This window comes from Ammospiza nelsoni, chromosome 12 (genome assembly GCF_027579445.1).
Source record: "Ammospiza nelsoni isolate bAmmNel1 chromosome 12, bAmmNel1.pri, whole genome shotgun sequence".
In the NCBI taxonomy this organism is placed as follows: Eukaryota; Metazoa; Chordata; class Aves; order Passeriformes; family Passerellidae; genus Ammospiza; species Ammospiza nelsoni.
Window position 1 is genome coordinate 11,466,402 of NC_080644.1, and position 19,261 is coordinate 11,485,662.

The 19,261-nt window shown below is 43.1% G+C and overlaps 1 protein-coding gene across 4 annotated transcripts in view; it reads right to left on the minus strand.

Moving 5' to 3' along the window:
• PTPRT (protein tyrosine phosphatase receptor type T) overlaps positions 1 to 19,261 on the minus strand; it is a 489,384-nt gene that overhangs the window by 96,527 nt on the left and 373,596 nt on the right. For all 4 annotated transcript variants that reach the window (XM_059480540.1, XM_059480539.1, XM_059480538.1 and 1 more), the window contains exon 12: positions 7,536 to 7,809. In XM_059480540.1, coding sequence (XP_059336523.1) covers positions 7,536 to 7,809 — 274 coding nt within the window. The remainder of the gene's footprint in view (positions 1 to 7,535; positions 7,810 to 19,261) is intronic.

A 19,261-nucleotide genomic window follows, 5' to 3' on the forward strand; every position in this document is an offset into this window, starting at 1 on the left:
ATGAGTTGGAATTCCCAGTTATTCTGCAAATCCAAAGTCTTTGTTGCTGCTTGGGATGTATGGAGCAGGAAAAACACAGCTTTGTTTGCAGAGCTGACTCTGCACATAGTGCTGGGGACCAAAGACAGACAGGTCCTGATGTAGTTTCTGATCTACAACAAGGTGAGCTGGAAAATCAGCAGTGAAGAGTAAAATAAAATATTAAGAGACGGGATTTTTGCAGTCTGCAAGTAGGTGGACACTTGCTCCCATTTTCTTGTGTATTTGTTGCTTTCTGCTGGCTTCAGAATGTAACAGAAAGCTGGAGAAATTAGTCAGTGCTGGAAAAAGAAGAGTCTAGAATGATCTCATTTGGACATGTGTGTATTCCTGCATGAGACTCTTCCACAGGGTGATTTGGAATACAGAATTTGCTCTGTTTGCATCTGCACCCACTGATGGCTGCATTGAGCACAACCACAGCTCTTAGAACTGGCACTGCCAAAAGCAACAGCTACAGGGACAAGATGTGGACTTCAGAACTTCATTTCAAACTGCATCTTCTGGGGAGGAAAGCATAAAAGGACCTGCACAGACACCAGCTCCCAGAGGTGCTAAAGTGTAAAGACTTGAATTTAGTCCATATTCTGGATTAAGGCTGATTATTCCACTGCTCTCCATTGCTCATCTCTTTGGTGTCTCATAAAAATGAGATCCCTTTCAATCTACTCTATTTTTCTTTGGTTGATGCTGAGAATTGTAAGTTTGCATGAATCTTTTTAAGAAGGAACAAAATAAATAAATACATTTCCCCCCCCCAAAAAAAAACCCCAAACCCAAAACAACTAAAAAAACCCCAACTAACCCAATCATCCTCCCAAAAACCACAAAACCCAGTTTCGCACAATCATGTTTGTTTTCTGAAAAATATTACTTTTGCTTCAAGGCTCTTTCCTGTACACAGTAAAGATCATAAAATGTTAATGGGCTGGAATGCACCTTAAAGTGCCACAGGCAGGGGCAGTGCTTTTATTTTTATGTTTTCCCCCTAAGCTACATTCCCCATCTTTGAATTTGTACACACTAGTTCTTGTCCTATCACTGCAAGGGTCTTCTCTTTAGCCACCAGCAAAGCAGGAATAAACAATGTTGGAAATTATCAATGGTCCATCCAGCTTACCTAAAGCAATGGCAAAAAAAATAATTAAATAAAGACATAATAGTAGAAATTTTAGAAAAAAAAACCCAAATATTTCCCCAAAATTCAGTCTCTGTGGTATTTCTGAATATTCTTTCAAATGCTGCAATACTTATTTCCCATTTTATGATATCACAGAAGTTTTACAAGGCCTTATATATCTACAACAATCTTAATGATACCCAGAGAGCCAACATATTCTGCATATCTGTTTCATGCTATGGCTGAACTCACAAGAATAAATTAAATTGAGATGCCAGCACTGCTTCAGCTCTGTATCACTGCCAGGTTAAGGCAGACATTTTACAGCCAAACAGTAATGGAACAACGTAGGCACATTTTAACTGAGATAATGGAATAGGAAAACACTCCATGGCTACATCCTGCAGCTCCTGACCCAACCCTCACTTTCCAACATGCTCCACACCCTGAAAGCTCCCTGCAAAATGAGCCCATCCACCTCCTACCTCAACATATTGATGGAAATTTGCTTTCTGGAGCCCATTTACCAATGAATAAAAGAAGAGTATGGAGTACCCTCACTCAAGGCTGAAGCCTGGCAGTATTTTTCAGTCCACACAGCATGAGCACATATGAGCAGTGTGTGTCAGGGTGCTGCAGCCTGTTCCTGCAGGGAGGACCTGCAGCTTCCATCAGCACAGCCCAGGGACCCTCTGTGAGCCCTCTGTGCCCACAGCCTGGGCACTGCACACCATGAGCCTGCTTTAGCATCCCCTGCATTTCCAGGGCTGCTTAAAACATTCTTGTAGTATAAGTTTATTCTTTCATTTTAGAAGTAAAGGAGCTGCTGCTGTCTACTAATTACCGAGATTCCTAAATGCGCATCTCACTCAAGTGAAATACACAATAACAAAATGAGTTCTGCCTCTGTCTCTTCAGTGTTTGGATGGGAACAATTTTCTGCAGAAAAGGGCTATGAGGGCAGCAGGACATATGTTTATGTGACAGCTGCATCTTCACAACCTAAAAAGCCACATGATCTTTTTTTTCCCCCCCCTTTCTTTGAAACTGACAGCTTGCTGTTTACAGACTACCAACAGCAATGAAAGCAGCAAAGCTTTTTCATCCATCTGTTTTCACACCCACCATTTTTCCCTTTCCTTTACTACGATTATGACTTTGCAGCAGTCAAACAGAGCTTGCCTTGCCTCAAGAACCCCCTGCCAGCCCCAGCAGGACCTGCTGTCCCCAGGTGTGCCATGGGGGCTGCCCTACAACAGGCAGAGCTTTTGAGGCACCTCAGACTGGGAAATTTTGTCTGCTGATGGTGCATGGACCAGACAAGGAATCACCACTCTCCCCCTGGCCTCAGTTCCACCTTTAGTTCCCCACGTCCCAGAGCTGAACATGGAATTTGTTAACAACCTGCTTCACACAGCATAGAAACCATGGGTTTGCCCAGCCTTAAGGAGTTATTTATTTGGTACTCAACAAATTTTGCCCAATCTAAATTATGTGTTTATTTAACATGCCATTGCAGCCAGTGGTTTGCAGTCTTAAAATATGTCTGTGCAGGGTCAATGGACTCCCCTATAATTTTTATTGCCAGCTCCAGGAAATTGCTATTTCCTTCCAAAGACTATTATTGCTATTCCAATTATCAGCTCTTTTTTTTTAGTATCTGTGTCATTTGGAGAAGGGAGGTTTAACAAAGTGGTTAGGGCTTTTATTATTTACAATAGGAAGTCATGTCAATGATCTGTAGTTGATGACTGGATACCCACTCCTCTAAACCTCTCAAAAATGATGTAGGCTGGGGGAGGATTTTATTCATTATGCAGAAAACACTCAGGTCCAGTCCACATCCTCTGGTCAACCAGATGTGGAAACAGAGGTGTACAAAGAGTGAAAAGTTCCCATAGCTGCCTTGTGGATGAGATTAAGAAGGAGTGAATGTAAGTGGATAAACTGCACACCCAAAATCCTCCCCAACACAGAGCTGGTGAGTAGCTCACAGAAGTGATGCAGGCAGCCCTGGTGCCATTTCATCTTTCAGAGCACAGCTCGTGCTGAACTCAGCTTCCCTGTTTTTTTCATGGCCATCTCCAGAGGGATGAATGGCATCTCTCTGCTGGCAGTTCTATCCATACCTCCCAAATGTTCCAGAGGAATAATGCTGTGTGCTGTGAGCAGACCTGTCAGCATCAAGAAATCCAGCCTCAACTCCCCTGATAATAATGAGCTGCCCGATTGTGCATGTAGTACAAGTCATTAGAGAGGCAAAAAATCAATAGGAATCTTGGTAGAGTCTATCATTCCCTCAAAAAAATAATATTCTCATTGATTCCTGCAGTGCTACTTTTCACAATTCTGGGTTAAAGACATCAGTCACTTGTTGGACCACCAGGCTGGCAGAGCAGCTGGCAGCATCCCCCCATCACTCCTGGCTGTGTTACACAGGCTCCTGCTCATCTCCCATTTCAAGGAAAAATGGCCAAGAGTTATTGATTGCAACTGTGCTGTTAAAAATTTCATTTTAACTCAATGAGGTAAAATGCAGCTCCAGAAAGGATTTGTTTTAAGGAACTCTGGTTTCTGAGCTGCTCAAAAATTCAGGCAGGTTTCACATAGGAGCCAAAAATTCTCCCCATTGGAGTGTGGTGCTGGATCAGTAACCAGAAAAAGACCTGGGGACAACCAAACCTGCAGCATCAGTTTGATTATTGAGCCAGTGTAAGGATAAGGAGTAACACAGGGTTGTCAACTTGGCCTCATGTTGCAGACATCTTTTCATGAAAAATCCTTTCCTTAGGATTTTTCCTCCTGAGAAGCTGAGAAGCCTCAGGAACAAAATGTAAACAATGGTTATCTGCTGCTGTGGAATGCAACAGGTGCATCTGTGATTGGTCTTATGTGGTTGATTGTAATTAATGGCCAATCACAGTCAGCTGGCTCAGACTCTCTGTCCAAGACAGAAGCTTTATCATTCTTTGCTTTCTATTCTTACCCAGCCTTCTGATGAAACCTTTTCTTCTATTCTTTTAGTGTAGTTTTAATGTAATATATATAATAAAATAATAAATCAAGCCTTCTGAAACATGAGGTCAACATTCTCGTCTCTTCCCTCATCCAAGAACCCCTGTGAACACCATCACAGCCTCACCTTCCAGAGGGAAAAACACTGGCAGGGCTGGAGTTTGAAAGGGGCTGAGCTCAGGGAGGGTTTCCAGACAAGCAAACCTTCATGCTCTGTCAGGCAGCCATCTGTAGCAGGTGGCACCAGGACAAGCAGCAAACGCCAGATCCCTACCTGGATGGCTGTGACACTGTCTGGAGATCCTGCCAGAGCACAGCCAAGCCAAATGTGCCCTCTGCTTCTGTGCCACCTCTTGTGCTGACTCCTTCTATCACCTGAGTAGTAACTAATGGTGCTCCTCACTCCCACAGCCACCAAGCCTGCAGTTTCTGTGTGCCCTTCCTCCTTCTCCCCTCTCTCACTCCAAACTCTGCCACATTTCAGCTCAGCATCTGGGTCTCAGCAGTGTCTGGGAGAGAAATTCACATGATTTGGAAGTGTTTTGTGTTACAAATCTGAAAAGAACCCAGTCTCACCACGTCCTGCTCAGACTCCAGTCTGGAGGCAGCACCACAGTGACCAAAGTGCCCAGGAGATGGATCCAGCCAGCCCCAGCTTTTCCATTCACACTCTGAGACAACCACAGCAGTGCACAAGAGAAGGCAGAAGAGCTGGTGATCTGCCTCTGCAGCAATTTGCCACACTTGTTTTGCATCCAGCTGTTAATTATGTTCCTTTCAGTGTAACAATCAGAGCTAATGGCTGCAGAGCAGACGGGAACACCGAATGAGCACAGCCCTCCATGTACAGAAGAGCTCAAACAATGCACAACTCCTACAACACTCCTAACCTCCTCCTCATCAAGCTTTTTGACCAAATCCAGGCTGTTTCTTGAAATCAGGCTCTCCCCAGAGCCCTCTGTTTCCAAAGGAAGATGTTCTGGTTCACTGCATGAAGGCTTCTCATTGCAGCTTCCAGGTGTGGAAAGAAATTTCATCATTCCACAACTGTCAGTGATTAATGAAACTATGGAATATCCTAATTAGAAAATGAGTGGCAATATTCTGTTAAGTTTTTTCATGTGTAAGGGAACATAAGGCTCTACTTTAACCCTGCTAAATTGTTATTGTGGCAGGCTTTTTGCAGATGTGCTTTAACAAAAATCATGGAATGGCTTGAGTTGGAAGTGACCTTAAAGACCATCCAGTTCCAATGCCCTGCCATGGTAGGGACACCTCCCACTATCCCAGATTGCTCCAAATCCCATCCAACCCAGCCTTGGACACTTGCAGGGATAGAAATGCCATTTTGCAGCCATAATTATTTGTAGGATTTTCCAAGACCTGGATTTGGAAATCCTTTCCAAGAATTTTCAAAGCTGCTAAGGTTACAGACAAGTGAAAACTCAGAATTTTACAATACAAATAATACCTGCAAATAATTCTGGGAATGGAACAAGAACCTGCTATTCACAGATGCAAATTGACCCTAATGTTTGAAATGTGGGGCATAATGATTTTACCAAGAAACAGGGATCAGAGCAGAAGCTACACCTCTGAAGATCCACATTCCACTCTTGAGCATTTCCTCTATACTTTTACCCACACCTTACACTTTCAGGATATATAAAGCATATCCTGTAGAAATATAAATAATTAACACAGGAGGAAATTGCTTTCTCAAATAGGAATTTACTGTGTCTGGCTGGATACTTCTCATCCTGTCATGAACTGTACTATTTTATTAACTTATGCTTAAAAAGCTCTCCTGTTAGGACAGCCCAAGCAAGTCATCCTTTTTTGAGTCCTTAACACCTGGAATGAAGGGTGAGATGCAGGAAAAGCAGGAACGCCAGTGCTGCCTGAATCCAGAACACCAAGGGAAGCCTACACTTCCATCCTCACTACCCATTTATGGAATATTATATTGTACTTGAGCAAATAAAGTTTCTTCTTCCCTGGGGATCCATTCACTAGCAATTAACTATCACACATGGGGGAACTAACTAGAAACAGAGAGACACATACATATATTCACAATTTCTTTATAAAGGCAAATCCAAAACTGAATTAACTGAGCAGTGCTGGAAGGAAACTGTATTGGCTAGAAAGGAAACCAAGGTGAAAACCAGCATAGTGTTGAAGAGAATTTGTACTTGTCAGCCACACAGCAGAAGCTGTGCAGGAAAATGGTGATAAATGAAGGGTGTAAAGCACTCAGATGTGTTGTGAACACTCCTTGGCACTGCCAGCCTGTGAAACCATCCCAGTCCTCTGCAATGTGCAGCTGCATTTCAGGTGTAAAAGCCACTAAAGCCTGCACTGTTCACCTTTGACTGATTTTTGTAATTTTTCTCTCTCAGGGGTGATATCATAGAGAATTTATCTATGTTAAAATTTAATTTCTGAAAGCACTGGCAAACAGGCTAATAATAGCAGACTCTGCTACTCAAATTTGTGATGCCTTGTTAATGGTCTAAGACTCTTCAGGAGGCCAGAGGGGCAAATTCTCTTGTGTTATGTATGAATGAAACACAGCTGGGGAGCCAGAGGGGAGGAAGGTGATCCACTGAGGCTGGGTCTGGCCTGAAACAGGAGAGGTAAAAGGTCACAAATTATCCTCTGCTGGAAGAGGAGAGAGAGGAGAGGCCTCCTGTTTTCCTGTGGTGGGATGGGGTGTGTTGTGGCATTGTTTGTGTCATTGGAGTCTGAGAATAGGGGGGGAGCTACATTCCCTGTGCAGTCTGCATTTTAAATCCCATATCACAAAGCAAAGATATATAAAACTACAGAATTACAGAGGGGTAGGACAGAGATGCAGAAAGTCCCCACTGCAGAACCTGATTTCCTCAGGCTGGAACTCCCAACCACAAGTGCTGCATTAGGATATGGCCAAGTGCAAGCTCCAAGGTAATCCAAATTCCTAACAGCTCCTCCAAAATCACAAGCACTGTGAACTATCAAGACACTGCAATTATGGCTCTTAAAAGCACAATAGCCCCTACTCTGACATTCATGCTTATTGAAGGATAGAAAAAAATATCTAAATTCTAAGCAGCTCATTTAGTAAATCACATGGCAACATGTGCCTTTACAGAATCAGGGTCCTCAACAGATTTCTCATTGGATCTGAGCATCAGAGAGAGGAGATTAGAGTGAAGGACAAGTAATGGCATGCTTGATTTTCATCAGATTTCTGTAAGAGGGTAATAAGAAGGAGAAGTTAAACCAGCATCCAATCGAGAAGGAAGGAGAATGATGAGGAGGACAGAGAGAGAGGCAGTCACACCTACAGAGGCAGCTCAATTTTCCCTGCACTTACTCCATTGGCCTTGCTAAGAGCCTGGAAGTATATGCTGTAGCTTTTCAGGGGAGACAGAGGAGCATTCCAGTAGCCATTGTAGGTCTTGTTGTCGCCCACGGTGAAGGGCTGTGTGACAGGAAGGTTGATGGGCTTCAGCTCAGCTGCAAAGTAGTGTGGGGAGTCCAGGCTGGAGGCGTTCTTGTAGCTCACTGGCACAGAGAAGCACTCGATGATGTCTGCAGCTCTCCGGGCTTTCTGCAGCTTCTCCTCCTTGACAACGAGCTGGTACACACTGGGAGAGACACAGAAAGGTGAGATTAGAGACCCCAGAGCCTTCAATGTTGGCAAGGAATAAAAGGACAAGAGCATAGAAAAGTCAGAAACACACAGCTGAGGCAACCCAGTGTGAAAAGTTTTTATTATATATATATCATATATCATATATCACATATCATATATCCTATATCATATATTATATGGCTCTACGCAGATATTTACCATATGTACTTAGATGTATTGATTAGTAGTGCTGTATTAACATTTTTATAATCTGATAAATGTAGTCTTGTAATTAAAAGGTAACTTTTGTAGTTAAAATAAGAACTATGTTAGTGGGATTTCTTTAAGAAAGGAATGAGGCAGCCCTAGGACACTGAAATCTTTCAGAGAAAGAGAATTTATTGCCCTCTTATCAGAAGAAACAAACTTCTTCCCACCTCGAAGGTGCTGTTAGGATTCAGAGGAAGAAGTTGACAATGACCAGACAGATTCCTGTATTTGAATGGAATTTATGCATCATGTATGAGGTGTATGAATATGCAACAGGCTGTTGTTTTTAAGGGTCCTTTTTTGGGGCTCGTGCTGCCCAGAAAAAGGTACCTGGACATCTGTAACTCTTTGTTCCTATTGTCTCATAGTATCCTAATTCAATTTGTCCAAATTATTATTACTCTAATTGTATTACTATTTTTATAACCATTTTATTACTATTAAACTTTTAAAATTTTAAAAACAAGTGATTGGCGTTTTCCACACCAGCAAGTACAGCACATTTTTCGCTCCTGGCACAGCAGTAGCAGGGGCAGTGGCCACTGAAAGTCACTGTGGGGGCAAGATGCTGGCTATGTGCTCTGTTGGTTTAATTGAGTAAATCAGGATCAACCTGGGTGAAAGAACAGATTTCAATCATGCCACTCTTTAGGAAAAGGAGTAACTAATAAAATATCCAGTCTAGAATGAATTTGTAATGTGCTGAATGTTGGCAAGCAGATGGTTTCTCCTTCAGCCACCAAGCCGAAACATGAATTCTTTGCTTGGCCCAAATGGTGGCTGCAGTGGAGGAGAGCATGAGAAGGTGGCAATGGTGTCAGGTGCCTGTGGGAACAGTTTCAGGGTGCAAAAAGCTATTTAGGCCAAAAAGAATCTTGAACATCGCTCTTTTTGGCCCTCCCTCATATCTTGATGTCCTCATAAGGACCCAGTGAGGCCCTGGCACAGGTGCCCAGAGCAGCTGGGGCTGCCCCTGTATCCCTGGCAGTGCCCAAGGCCAGGCTGGACAGGGCTGGGAGCAGCCTGGGATGGTGGAAGGTGTCCCTGCCCATGGAAGGGGGTTGAAACTAGATTGACTTCAAGTTTCCTTCCAACCCAAACCATTCTGGTATTCTATGACCTCTTTTTGGGATATCCTGCAATGTAGAATTCTCTAATTCCCAATGGCAAGTTTCTCTCTACCTTCATTCCCTCAAGGACTGTTTATGTACTGAGTAGGTGGCTTTATAGCTCCCTCAATCCACTTTTGTTTCAAGAAACAGCAACAACTCCTCATATTCCCTCAGACTCCATGAAATAGTAATCCTTTTTGATTCCTTCTAAGCTTTTGGCCATTATGATATATAATAGCAATCTTGTTATTTCTAGCTTACTATTGCAGGCTCAGAGCTTGCAAGGCATTCAAATACACTCTGCTTTATTTTCCTTTCCTCCTCAGGCAGCTACCAAAGCCCTGGAGTTCCATGCTGCTGTAACCCAGGCAGGTTTCACTGTCTGTTTAACACCACTCACACGCTTGACAAAGAGAGATAGGGCTGCAGTCATTTTGCTTGGTGTCAGGCTATTCAGATGTGCTGCCCTCACCTGTCTGTGTCAGGCTGGGCCTTTGTTCAGGCAGACAGGGGAGATCGATGGAGAGATTGGGACCAGCCCCTCGTGTGTCATTGTCCCAGCGTTCACAGGCTCGTTGCTGCACAAAGACTGGGCTTGGGGATTTCCAGCATGGCAATAGCTCATCAATGCTCCCTGAGAAACTGAGTTCTGGCTCCTCCAGCATGCAGGAGGAGTGAAGAAGCCCCAGCTCCTGTGTTGTATTTGTGGGGTACCCCATGGCAGGGAGGAATGATGAATCTGACTCTATGCTCTCACAAGGCTAATTTACTATTTTATGATACTATACTACATTAAAGAATAGTACACTAAACTATACTAAAGAATAGAGAAAGGATACTCACTGAATGCTAAAAAGATAACAATGAAAACTGGTGACTCTCCTCAGAGCCCTGACACAGCTTGGCCCTGATTGGCCAAAGAGTGAAAACAACTCCCAGCAGAATGCAATGGAACAATCACCTGTGGGTAAACAATCTCCAAACACATTCCACATGTGAGCACAACACAGGAGAAGCAAATGAGATCAGAATTGTTTTCCTTTTCTCTGAGGCCTTTCAGCTTCCTAGGAGAAAAGTCCTGGGCAAAGGGATTTTTCCAGAAAATGTGACAGTGACATTCCTGCTTTTGAATTCCCAGGGCCTGGGGCCTGTGGGATCTGGCTCGTGCTCTGCTGACAGCAGGGCAGGCAGGGAAGAACTTGAAAACCATTTGGCTCCCACTGCCAGACACAATCCCAGCTAATCTGTACAAGCATGAGCAATTTGTGAGTTACTCAATAGTAAAGCTGTCCTTACCCTGGTGTTTGCTAATGTGGCTGGGGGTGCTCAGCCTGGAGAAAAGGAGACTCAGGGCTGCCCCCATCACTCTCACAGCTCCTGAAAGGTGCCTGTGCTCAGCTGGGGCTGGGCTCTGTCTGCAGCAGCACTGACACAGCCAGAGCACACAGCCTCAGGCTGCACCAAGGGAAATACAGGCTGGAGATTGGGAAAAAGCTTTTACAGAAAGAGTGATAAAGTTCTGGAATGGCTGCCCAGGGAGGTGGTGGAGTCCCCATCCCTGGGTGTGTTTAACAAAGCCTGGATGTGGCACTGGGGGCCAGGGTTTGGGTGAGGGGCTGGGGCTGGGTTGGACTCAATGATCTTGGAGGTCTCTTCCAACCTGGTCATTCTGTGATTCTGTAGCAGGAGCACCAGCTGCATGGACTGCAGCCTTTAATGATGCCCCATCAACATTTTTGAAAGCTGTCCTCCTCCTCCAGTTCCTCAGAACCTTTAATAAATTATTTTAGACCTTCTCTGCTATTTATTTTACAATTTTAAAAGACAAAACCAGGTTTCCAAGCAACACTTTAAGTAATATCATTGAGGATGCAGTGGGAACTGCAAGCCTGTTCAACACAAACCCTCTCCTCCGCTCAGCAGTAGCAAATCACATTGGGGTGGTTTGGCCACTGTTTACTGAGAGTGTACGTTCTTATTCTGACCCCTCTCTCTGGCCATAATAATCTACACTACTGGGGAAGTTTGTAATTTTGTTCGTCAGCCCTGTGCAAAATTGTAGCTGACACTTTTATGGAAATTTGCCAGATGCCTTCTAACCTAAAAACATTTGCTTTCTGTTTCACCCAACCCTAAACACTTGCATTTTCTGGTCATAGAAAATGCTTCCTTTAGGTATATAAACAAATATATATGTATAGACATATATTAATCTGCTTTCAGCCTACACAGAGGCTAAGAACTCCCTCGTCCTCTCTCCCAGACCTGAGGGTGACACTCACTCCCTCAGTTATCCCACTTGCAAGCCATGAACTCATGCACTGTCTGTTTTTGGAGAAGGGGAAGCTCCCAGGGACATGAACTGCCAGGTAACTGAACTCTTTCCCAATCATTAGAGCACTACAGACACTTTTCATCATGAGCAAGAGTTTTGATACCTACAGAACCCAGTCACAGGTACTCTTTTTGCCTCTACTCTTTCACATTTTCTCTCTCCCACTTAGCTGTTAACATACTTCTTCCCTTCACAGAGATAACTCACTCTTGTAGTGGCCTGAAATTTTACTTTTAATGTTTATTCTTTTGAAATGAGTCAAGGTTCCTCTGGAAGCACAATGGTGTGCTCACGAATATTCAGCTGGGGTGTAGCAATTCTCCCCTTTGTGTTCAAGTTAAAATCCTGTTCATCTCTTGCTCAAACTCCTTGTCCATGGAAGAGCCATCTGAGCTAGCACTGCTGTCACTGCTCCCCCTGGCTGATAACCCTCCTCTGGTGACACTCAGGGTGGGTTTCATGGCATTTTTCTCACATTGACTGACACAGCACCCTCATCTTTGCCTTGACTGCTTGGCTGGGGTCCAGCACCCTCCAGCCTTGCTCTTCTCTGAGCCTGGCCACTCTGAAAGGAAGTGGTTGAGCAGCCAAGAGCATGTTTGAGTTCAAAGCTTGTTTTGGGCTGAAGAGCATCACTCTGAGCTCTGGCTCCCTTTTAGCTGGTTACTCTGGGTCTCACTTTCTGTTTTGATCCCAGTATTTTGATCTGTCTAGACCCTCCAGAAGGGCAGGATTCCAAAATTACCCCAGCAGGGACACAGACTGGCACAGACTCTATTTTTTTGTTTCTATCATTGTGGAGTTTTTCTGTGGGTTTTTTGTGGTTTTTTTTTTTTTTTTGAGTTATTCTCTTCTCCTCCTATTTTGTTTACCCCTAGGAGCAGAATTTTCCTGCCTGCCTTTAGGGCATTTTCAGAGATCAACTTCTCTGCATTAACCCATGAAGTGCTGCACAGCAAGTGCTTCCACACCTGCACTGAGGTGCTCTTGTAACTTGGAGCAAAAACCCCACCAATCCTACACCCAAATGGGATTGCTGTGGGAATTCTGAGTAGCAAATGTCCTATTTCCCACCCTAAGGTTTAGCAAACCATCTGCATTAATTACTACAGTAAACTAATCTAACTTTGCTCAGAAGATGGGAACTTGGTGGGATGCACCACAATCCCCAAGATCGTGGTTGGGCACTAACTCAGGATAAACTTGGTGGGTAGGATCTGTCCTTGTGGCCTAAAAGAGCCCTTCAGCTGCACTCACATCTCTGGGTGAGGGTCAGGGCTGAGCAGGGTCTCCCCTCTGCCATTTGCTATCCCTGCTGTCACCAGTGTGATTACAGACAAGAGAAAGGAGGAGTGGTTTTCAAAAAAGTGGCACTGGAGGGAAGGATAAAAAAAAATTCGAATAGGATAAAAACTATTCTAATAGCTCTTACTCCATCTACCAGGTAGGCAGTACCAGGGAGCTCCTGGGGCTCTCCCCATCTCAGGTTTCAGAGCTGCTGCTCCCAGGCAGGATCAGCTGTCCTGGCTTTCCTGGCAGGAATCAAAGCCTTGGCTGCAAACACCCAGCTGGATACGAGAGTCAGTGTCATCCACAGGGATGACATTAAAAGAGACAACAAAAACAGAGCATTCAAACTCCTACACAAGATAACAACTTCAGTGCCACTGGCATGAAAGATGATACAGCCACACTAACTCCTGCATTCCAGTTTTTAATGTCAGGACACATTTGGAAACACTGCAATCAAACACACACATGGATGTGCTGCAGGGTGGTGCTGGTTAGCAGGGGCTTTGTGCTCCCAGTGCCACCCCAGCCCACTCTGGTGCAGCCAAATAATGCTGCTGTCCCTGTAAAAAACACCAGGCACTGCTTTCCAAACATCCACAGGCTCTGCTCTGCACACAGCTCTCGAGGGATTCTCAGATCTGGGCCACAAAACAAATGCCTGACCTCCTAGAAGGCTGGGGAGCTGAGTGCCCTGTGTGAGCTGCACACTCTGATTAGAAAAGGAGGCCAAAACTGGGCTCCTTTATTTCAAAGGCCTTAGATAGATAAATCCACATCAATTTAATAGAAGCTTTTAAAAGTTTTTGACAGCTTGGCTGTAAATCACTGATAAAAGCACCCACCATAATGGGCCACAGCACAAGTGTTGTCTGCAGAGGAATGAAAGGTGCTCTTATCACCAGCTACAAGGTAATTTTTTAAATGATGAGTTCCCTATTCAGTGTGAAAAAAATCAACATTCCCAGTCACAGCACATTGCTGTGATGGAGATCTCTGTGTTTGCCTCAGGCTTCTCCTTTCCCTGATCTTGAGGTTTTTTTGGGGGTTTTTTTGGTTTTTTTTTTTTTTTTTTTTTTGGGTTTTTTTTTTTTTTTTTTTTTGAGGATGGACTGAGACAATACTTGTCCAAAAATTAAGTATTAATACGAGTCTCAAAGTAGGATGCACAGGAATATGGGGAGGAAAAGTTGAGTCAGAGCTCTCCATAAAGCATCCAACATCTGGCCCATGCACTTTGGTATCCTGACACATCAACAGGGTGAAACATTCTCTACACTCTTGATAATGAGAGGGTAGGAAAAGGAATATCATTTCTTTGTAACCTTGCAGTGATCCACTTACCTGAATTATTAAAGCTTAAAAGGAACAATGTTTCAGCAGCTGAGTACTCCCTCTGGACCAATCTTGTTATTAAACTTTCCTTCGCATCATATAAAGATTTAATATATTTTCATTTAACACATAAATTTATTATCAGCCATATATTATTTCCAATATTATTTTCTCCCAGGGAGCAAAAATAAGTGGCAATTAGTACAGCTTGATCTTGTAGTGCTTTTTTTCTTTTTTAGCAGACTACTGCAAGCTGGTTTTGTTGCTCATCCTAACAGGAACTTCCAACTCCTAGCTCAGAGGAACACATTACTTCCAGGGAAACTATTTGATAGGCTACAGGAAATAAGAGAGTAGTGATTTCCTTGTTACTGTTTATTTTAATTCAAAGAATGAAGGACAAAAGGGACCAAATGAAGGAAGAATTTGTGCCTCCCCATGTGTGACAGTGTTCATAGGGGTTTGAGGATGAGGGAAGAGATGAGGATCTGACTCCATGTTTCAGAAGGGTGATTTATTACTTTATGATATATTATATTAAAACTATACTAAAAGAACAGAAGAAAGCACTTCATCAGAAGGCTAGCTAAGAATAGCAAAAAAAAGAATGATAGCAAAAGATTCTGTCTGGGACAGAGAGTCCAAGCCAGTTGATTGGCCATTAATTAGAAACAACCACATGAGACCAACCACAGATGCACCTGTTGCATTCCACAGAAGCAGATAACCATTGTTTACGTTTTCTTCTCAGCTTCTCAGGAGGAAAAATCCTATGGAAAGGATTTTTCAGAAAATATCATAGCTGATGTGGAGCTGGACATTGAATTTCCACTCCTGCACATATTCTACGGAAAGAACAGATCCAACTATTCCAAAAAGGCCATCAAAACCCATGTAAATAAACCTCAAATACTGTCTGACCGGCACAGAGGTAAAGAAAAGGCATCAGCAGCACATGAACAGGGACAAAGGTACAATAAACAGAGGGACCAACAACCACTTCAGCTGCTTTCCCCTGGTGTGCCACACAGGACTCCAGCTACAGATACTGAGCACCAGCTTTTTTATCATTTGATTATTCCATTTAACTTGTGATCCTGTTAAATTTGGTTGAGCCAAAGTAAGTATATCTGTATATATCCATGAAGGTTCATCACATTTATTCGGACAGTATGGAGCCATCTCCCAGGATACTGGGATGGGAGAGGGTTTGATGTGCTGCCTGACACCCACATTTAGAATTCAGATTAGCCATTGGAAGTGCAGATGCTTGTTTTATGGCCAAGCTGCCTCCAGTGATGCACACTGAGACACAAGAGTAGCATCAACATCTTTATTTCCCCCTCTTAAAGATATTGAGATCAAAGCCTGAATTCTGCCACAGAGGCAGTAAGAAGTAAAATAATGGGAATTTGGAAGAAAGGTACTCCGTATATCAGTACTCTGTATTATTTACCCTAAAAAATGGTGACAATAAACTGCAAATAAATCCTTCTCACAATGAGTCTCCAGTCCCACTATGAATCTGCATATGGGAGATTTTGTAAAAAATTCAACACAACCCAAGTCTAAAAAAGCTTTATATAACATACATTCCCTAAAGTTTACAAATCCCAAGGGATAACTGCCAGAAAGGCTGATGCTGATTGCTCTGAGCACCCACTGCAGCACTGCTTCCCTTGGGCTCCAAGGGTGAATTTCCTGACCAGGCACCTCCTGCAATCAAACATTCAGGCACCCAAGAGTCAATTCCCCAGAGAGCTCCCAAGTTCATAAACTTTTCTGAGTGCCAACAGGTGCCAGTATATTCCTGAGAACTGAGTTATTGCCTTCACATATTCTGAAATGTTACCCTCAGTACCTCCAGCAGCATTTTTAATCAGAAGCTCTGAAAGTAATCTACAAACCATAATGAACTGTGTTTCACAGCCACCTAGGACACACTGACAGGACCCAGTGCTGTGTTCTGCAATTTTCTGTCTATTTAAGAACAGATTCGAAACACATTAAAATCAATTAAAGATTGCTGCTGTTTCCATTGCACTCTGGAACAGCTCCATGCAGAATACAATATGCTGAAGTCAAGGTTTGCTTTCAATAAACATGCAGAAAATAGGGGGGAAAAAGGAGATTGTTCTACAGTGTCATATTCTGGAATGTGCTTGGCTGTTTCAAAGACTCAAAAAGTGGCCCATGAATATTGGGCTGCACTGCCATCAATCAGCTTGCTCACATCTGCAAGGCATTCACAAAAATAAAGCTGATAATAGTGATGCTGCTTGAGGAAATAGTCTCTCATATTGCAAAGTTATTCACACCAGAGCCTTCATTTTGGAGTTATTTTTGCATGTTCTTTTAACAGCCATTTAAATTAAACAACTCTTCTACTACGTTCACTAAAGTTGAAGAATACCCCAAAAAAAAAAAATTCAAATTCAGCCAAATTTGTAAAAAATGGCATAGGAAGAAGAGATGGTAATTACTGCCATTGCAATGAAAAAAACCTGCTGAGATAGAGCCAACAATAATGAAATCCATTTAATAATCAAGAAGGCTGGGAAGAGAGTCTCTTCACATTTTCTTCCACTCTCATATTCAGCTCAGTGCTCCAGATTTACTACTAGGGCATGTCAGACCCTGAAATCCATGAAACAAAAGGTAACGATTTCACACTTGGATAAAACCATTTGGAGTCACCCTTTTCACACAGGCATTCTTTTACTGCTAAAATTTCAGGCTTTGTTAAGTTTCTCCAGTGATTGGAATGGGCTCTAGAAAAAGTGAGGATGTTTAATGCCTGCATGGTTCCTCAAAGGGGACAGGGATGGGGCTGTGCTGTCCCCAGCCAAAAGCTGGAGCTCTGTTTCAGGAGTGTTTATTTCACTGTGTCAAGCCTGAGGAAACAGCACACCCAAACAAAATGTTTGTATTTGCAGAAAAGCAACCTGCCACTGTCACTCTAACAAATGCTGTCTTTTTGGCCAGGATGCTTTGTCTGAAATTCCTTTGCAGTCTCACATACAACCCCCAGAGCTGACTGAAAAAATGAAAACTCTGTTGGAAGGTGTGTGTGTAAGGGGGATTGTTTGGTTTGGGTTGGTTGGGGTTTTGGGGATTTTTGGTGGTGGTTAGGTGGGGTTTTTAGTAAAAAAAGTGACAGTGTAATGTCAAATATTCCATGGCCTTCATAGGTTGCATTTGTTTTATCCTGACAGACCCCTGAGGTACAGCAATCATCCCACTGTTGCAAATATACAAACAGTGACACGGTGAATGTGACTCTGATATCACAGCATCAGTTGTGTGTAAACAAATCCACACTTTTCCTGTCCAATATTCCTCCATCCACCCACCAGCCAATATGTCCTGTCTAATGGAGTCTGGAGTATCCAGGCTGAACACATGCTATTCCTACCAAATCTTTCAAATCGGGGGGAAAAAGGAAAAAAAAAAAAATGTGACTTCTGAGCATTGCTGGAGATGTGACCTGCAGTGATAAGGGAGGAGCTGGGAAAGGAGTTTGGAGACTGGCTCTGTCTTAAAATTGCACCACACAAAAGATGCAACAGAACCATAAACACCAGTAACAACATTGTGCCAATAATGATTGATTAAATAATGCATCTCTGAGCAACCTGGGATAGGGGAAGTTGGAACCAGGTGAACTTTAATATCCCTTCAACACAAATCATTCTGTGCTTCTATGACTCTATATGTGCACACCTAAACATCCCTGTGTGTACCTACACATAAATGGGTCTATTAAAATCAATGCTTCCAACCTCATGAAGTTCCACCCACCGTGACTCTTCTCTCACTGAAGGGGCTATGGAAAGGTATCCAAAAATCCAAATATTCCCATATAGCTCTAAGCAAGTCTGGCAATCACCAGAGCCCCTGTCCACAGCAAACATCAGTGTGGTGACATGCACAAAACCTAAGGAACTGTTCAGAACACAGCTGTATTCACTGACCATAAAGAAGGATTTGTGCACTTAGAGGGCCATTTTTCCCAGCTGGATCATTTGCCTTAATAAAAGATGCAATTCAGACTTGCAGAAAGACCATCCCCAACCCACCAGAACGCTGCTCCTGCCTCTGTTTACTTGTACATGTGTCATATTACTTGCACTCTCTAAAATGCTTTAAATTCTCTATTTAATCTTCCAGGAAGTAAAAGAGAAAAAAAAATTAAAAATATAAAAAATTTTAAAAAAGAATCAGAGGGCATCTCAAAGCTCTGTGTTCCATTATCTCAACCATCTCCATAAGCCTGACCTGGCTTGCAACCCAGATTGGCCATAATAGCTGCTGCTCCCTGGTGGAACTGGCCCAGTCTTTGTCTTAATAAAAGATGGAATTCAGACTTGCAGAAAGACCATCCCCACCCCACCAGAACACTGTTCCTACATGTGTTTACTTGTACATTCGTACATTACTTGTAATCTCTTAAATGCTTTAAAATTGTCTATTTAATCTTCTGGGAAGCAGAAAATCAACCAAAACAAAAAGAAAAACAAAACCAAAACACCCCAAAACACCAAAAAAAAACCAAAAACCAACCCCCAAAACAACAAAAAAACCACCCAAAAAAAAAGAGGGTATTTCAAAGCTCTGTGTTCCATTATCTCAACCATCTCCACCATAAACCTGACCTGGCTTGCAACCCAGATTAGCCATAATAGCTGCTGCTCCCTGGTGCAACTGGCCCAATCCCCCTCTCCAGCTCAATGCTGTTTTCTGCTGGCAGATTAGAGATAATGAGTGCAGACAGATACAGCTTTCACTGCAACAGGAGCTGATGTGACTGGCTTTGGAGGTGTCCCTTCCCTCCTGAGCCACCTGCCATCTGTTTAATCTACAAAAAAAAATAAAAAGCCAAACCCCACCTCTGTTTTGTTAATGTTGCTTTGTATTAGACAGGCATCACTGAGTGAGGTCCTGTCATCCTCAGCAAGTGCTGGTTTAACACCAGGAGGATTTTTTAAGGAGAAGAAGAGCTAAAGTGGTTCTTGAACAATCTGCAGGGCAATGAGAGACCATGGCAAACCCTTACAAGCCCCTTCTGCCATTACTCCATAAAAGCAGCAGCTTGAACAAGAGGATGGGGGTATTTGCATATA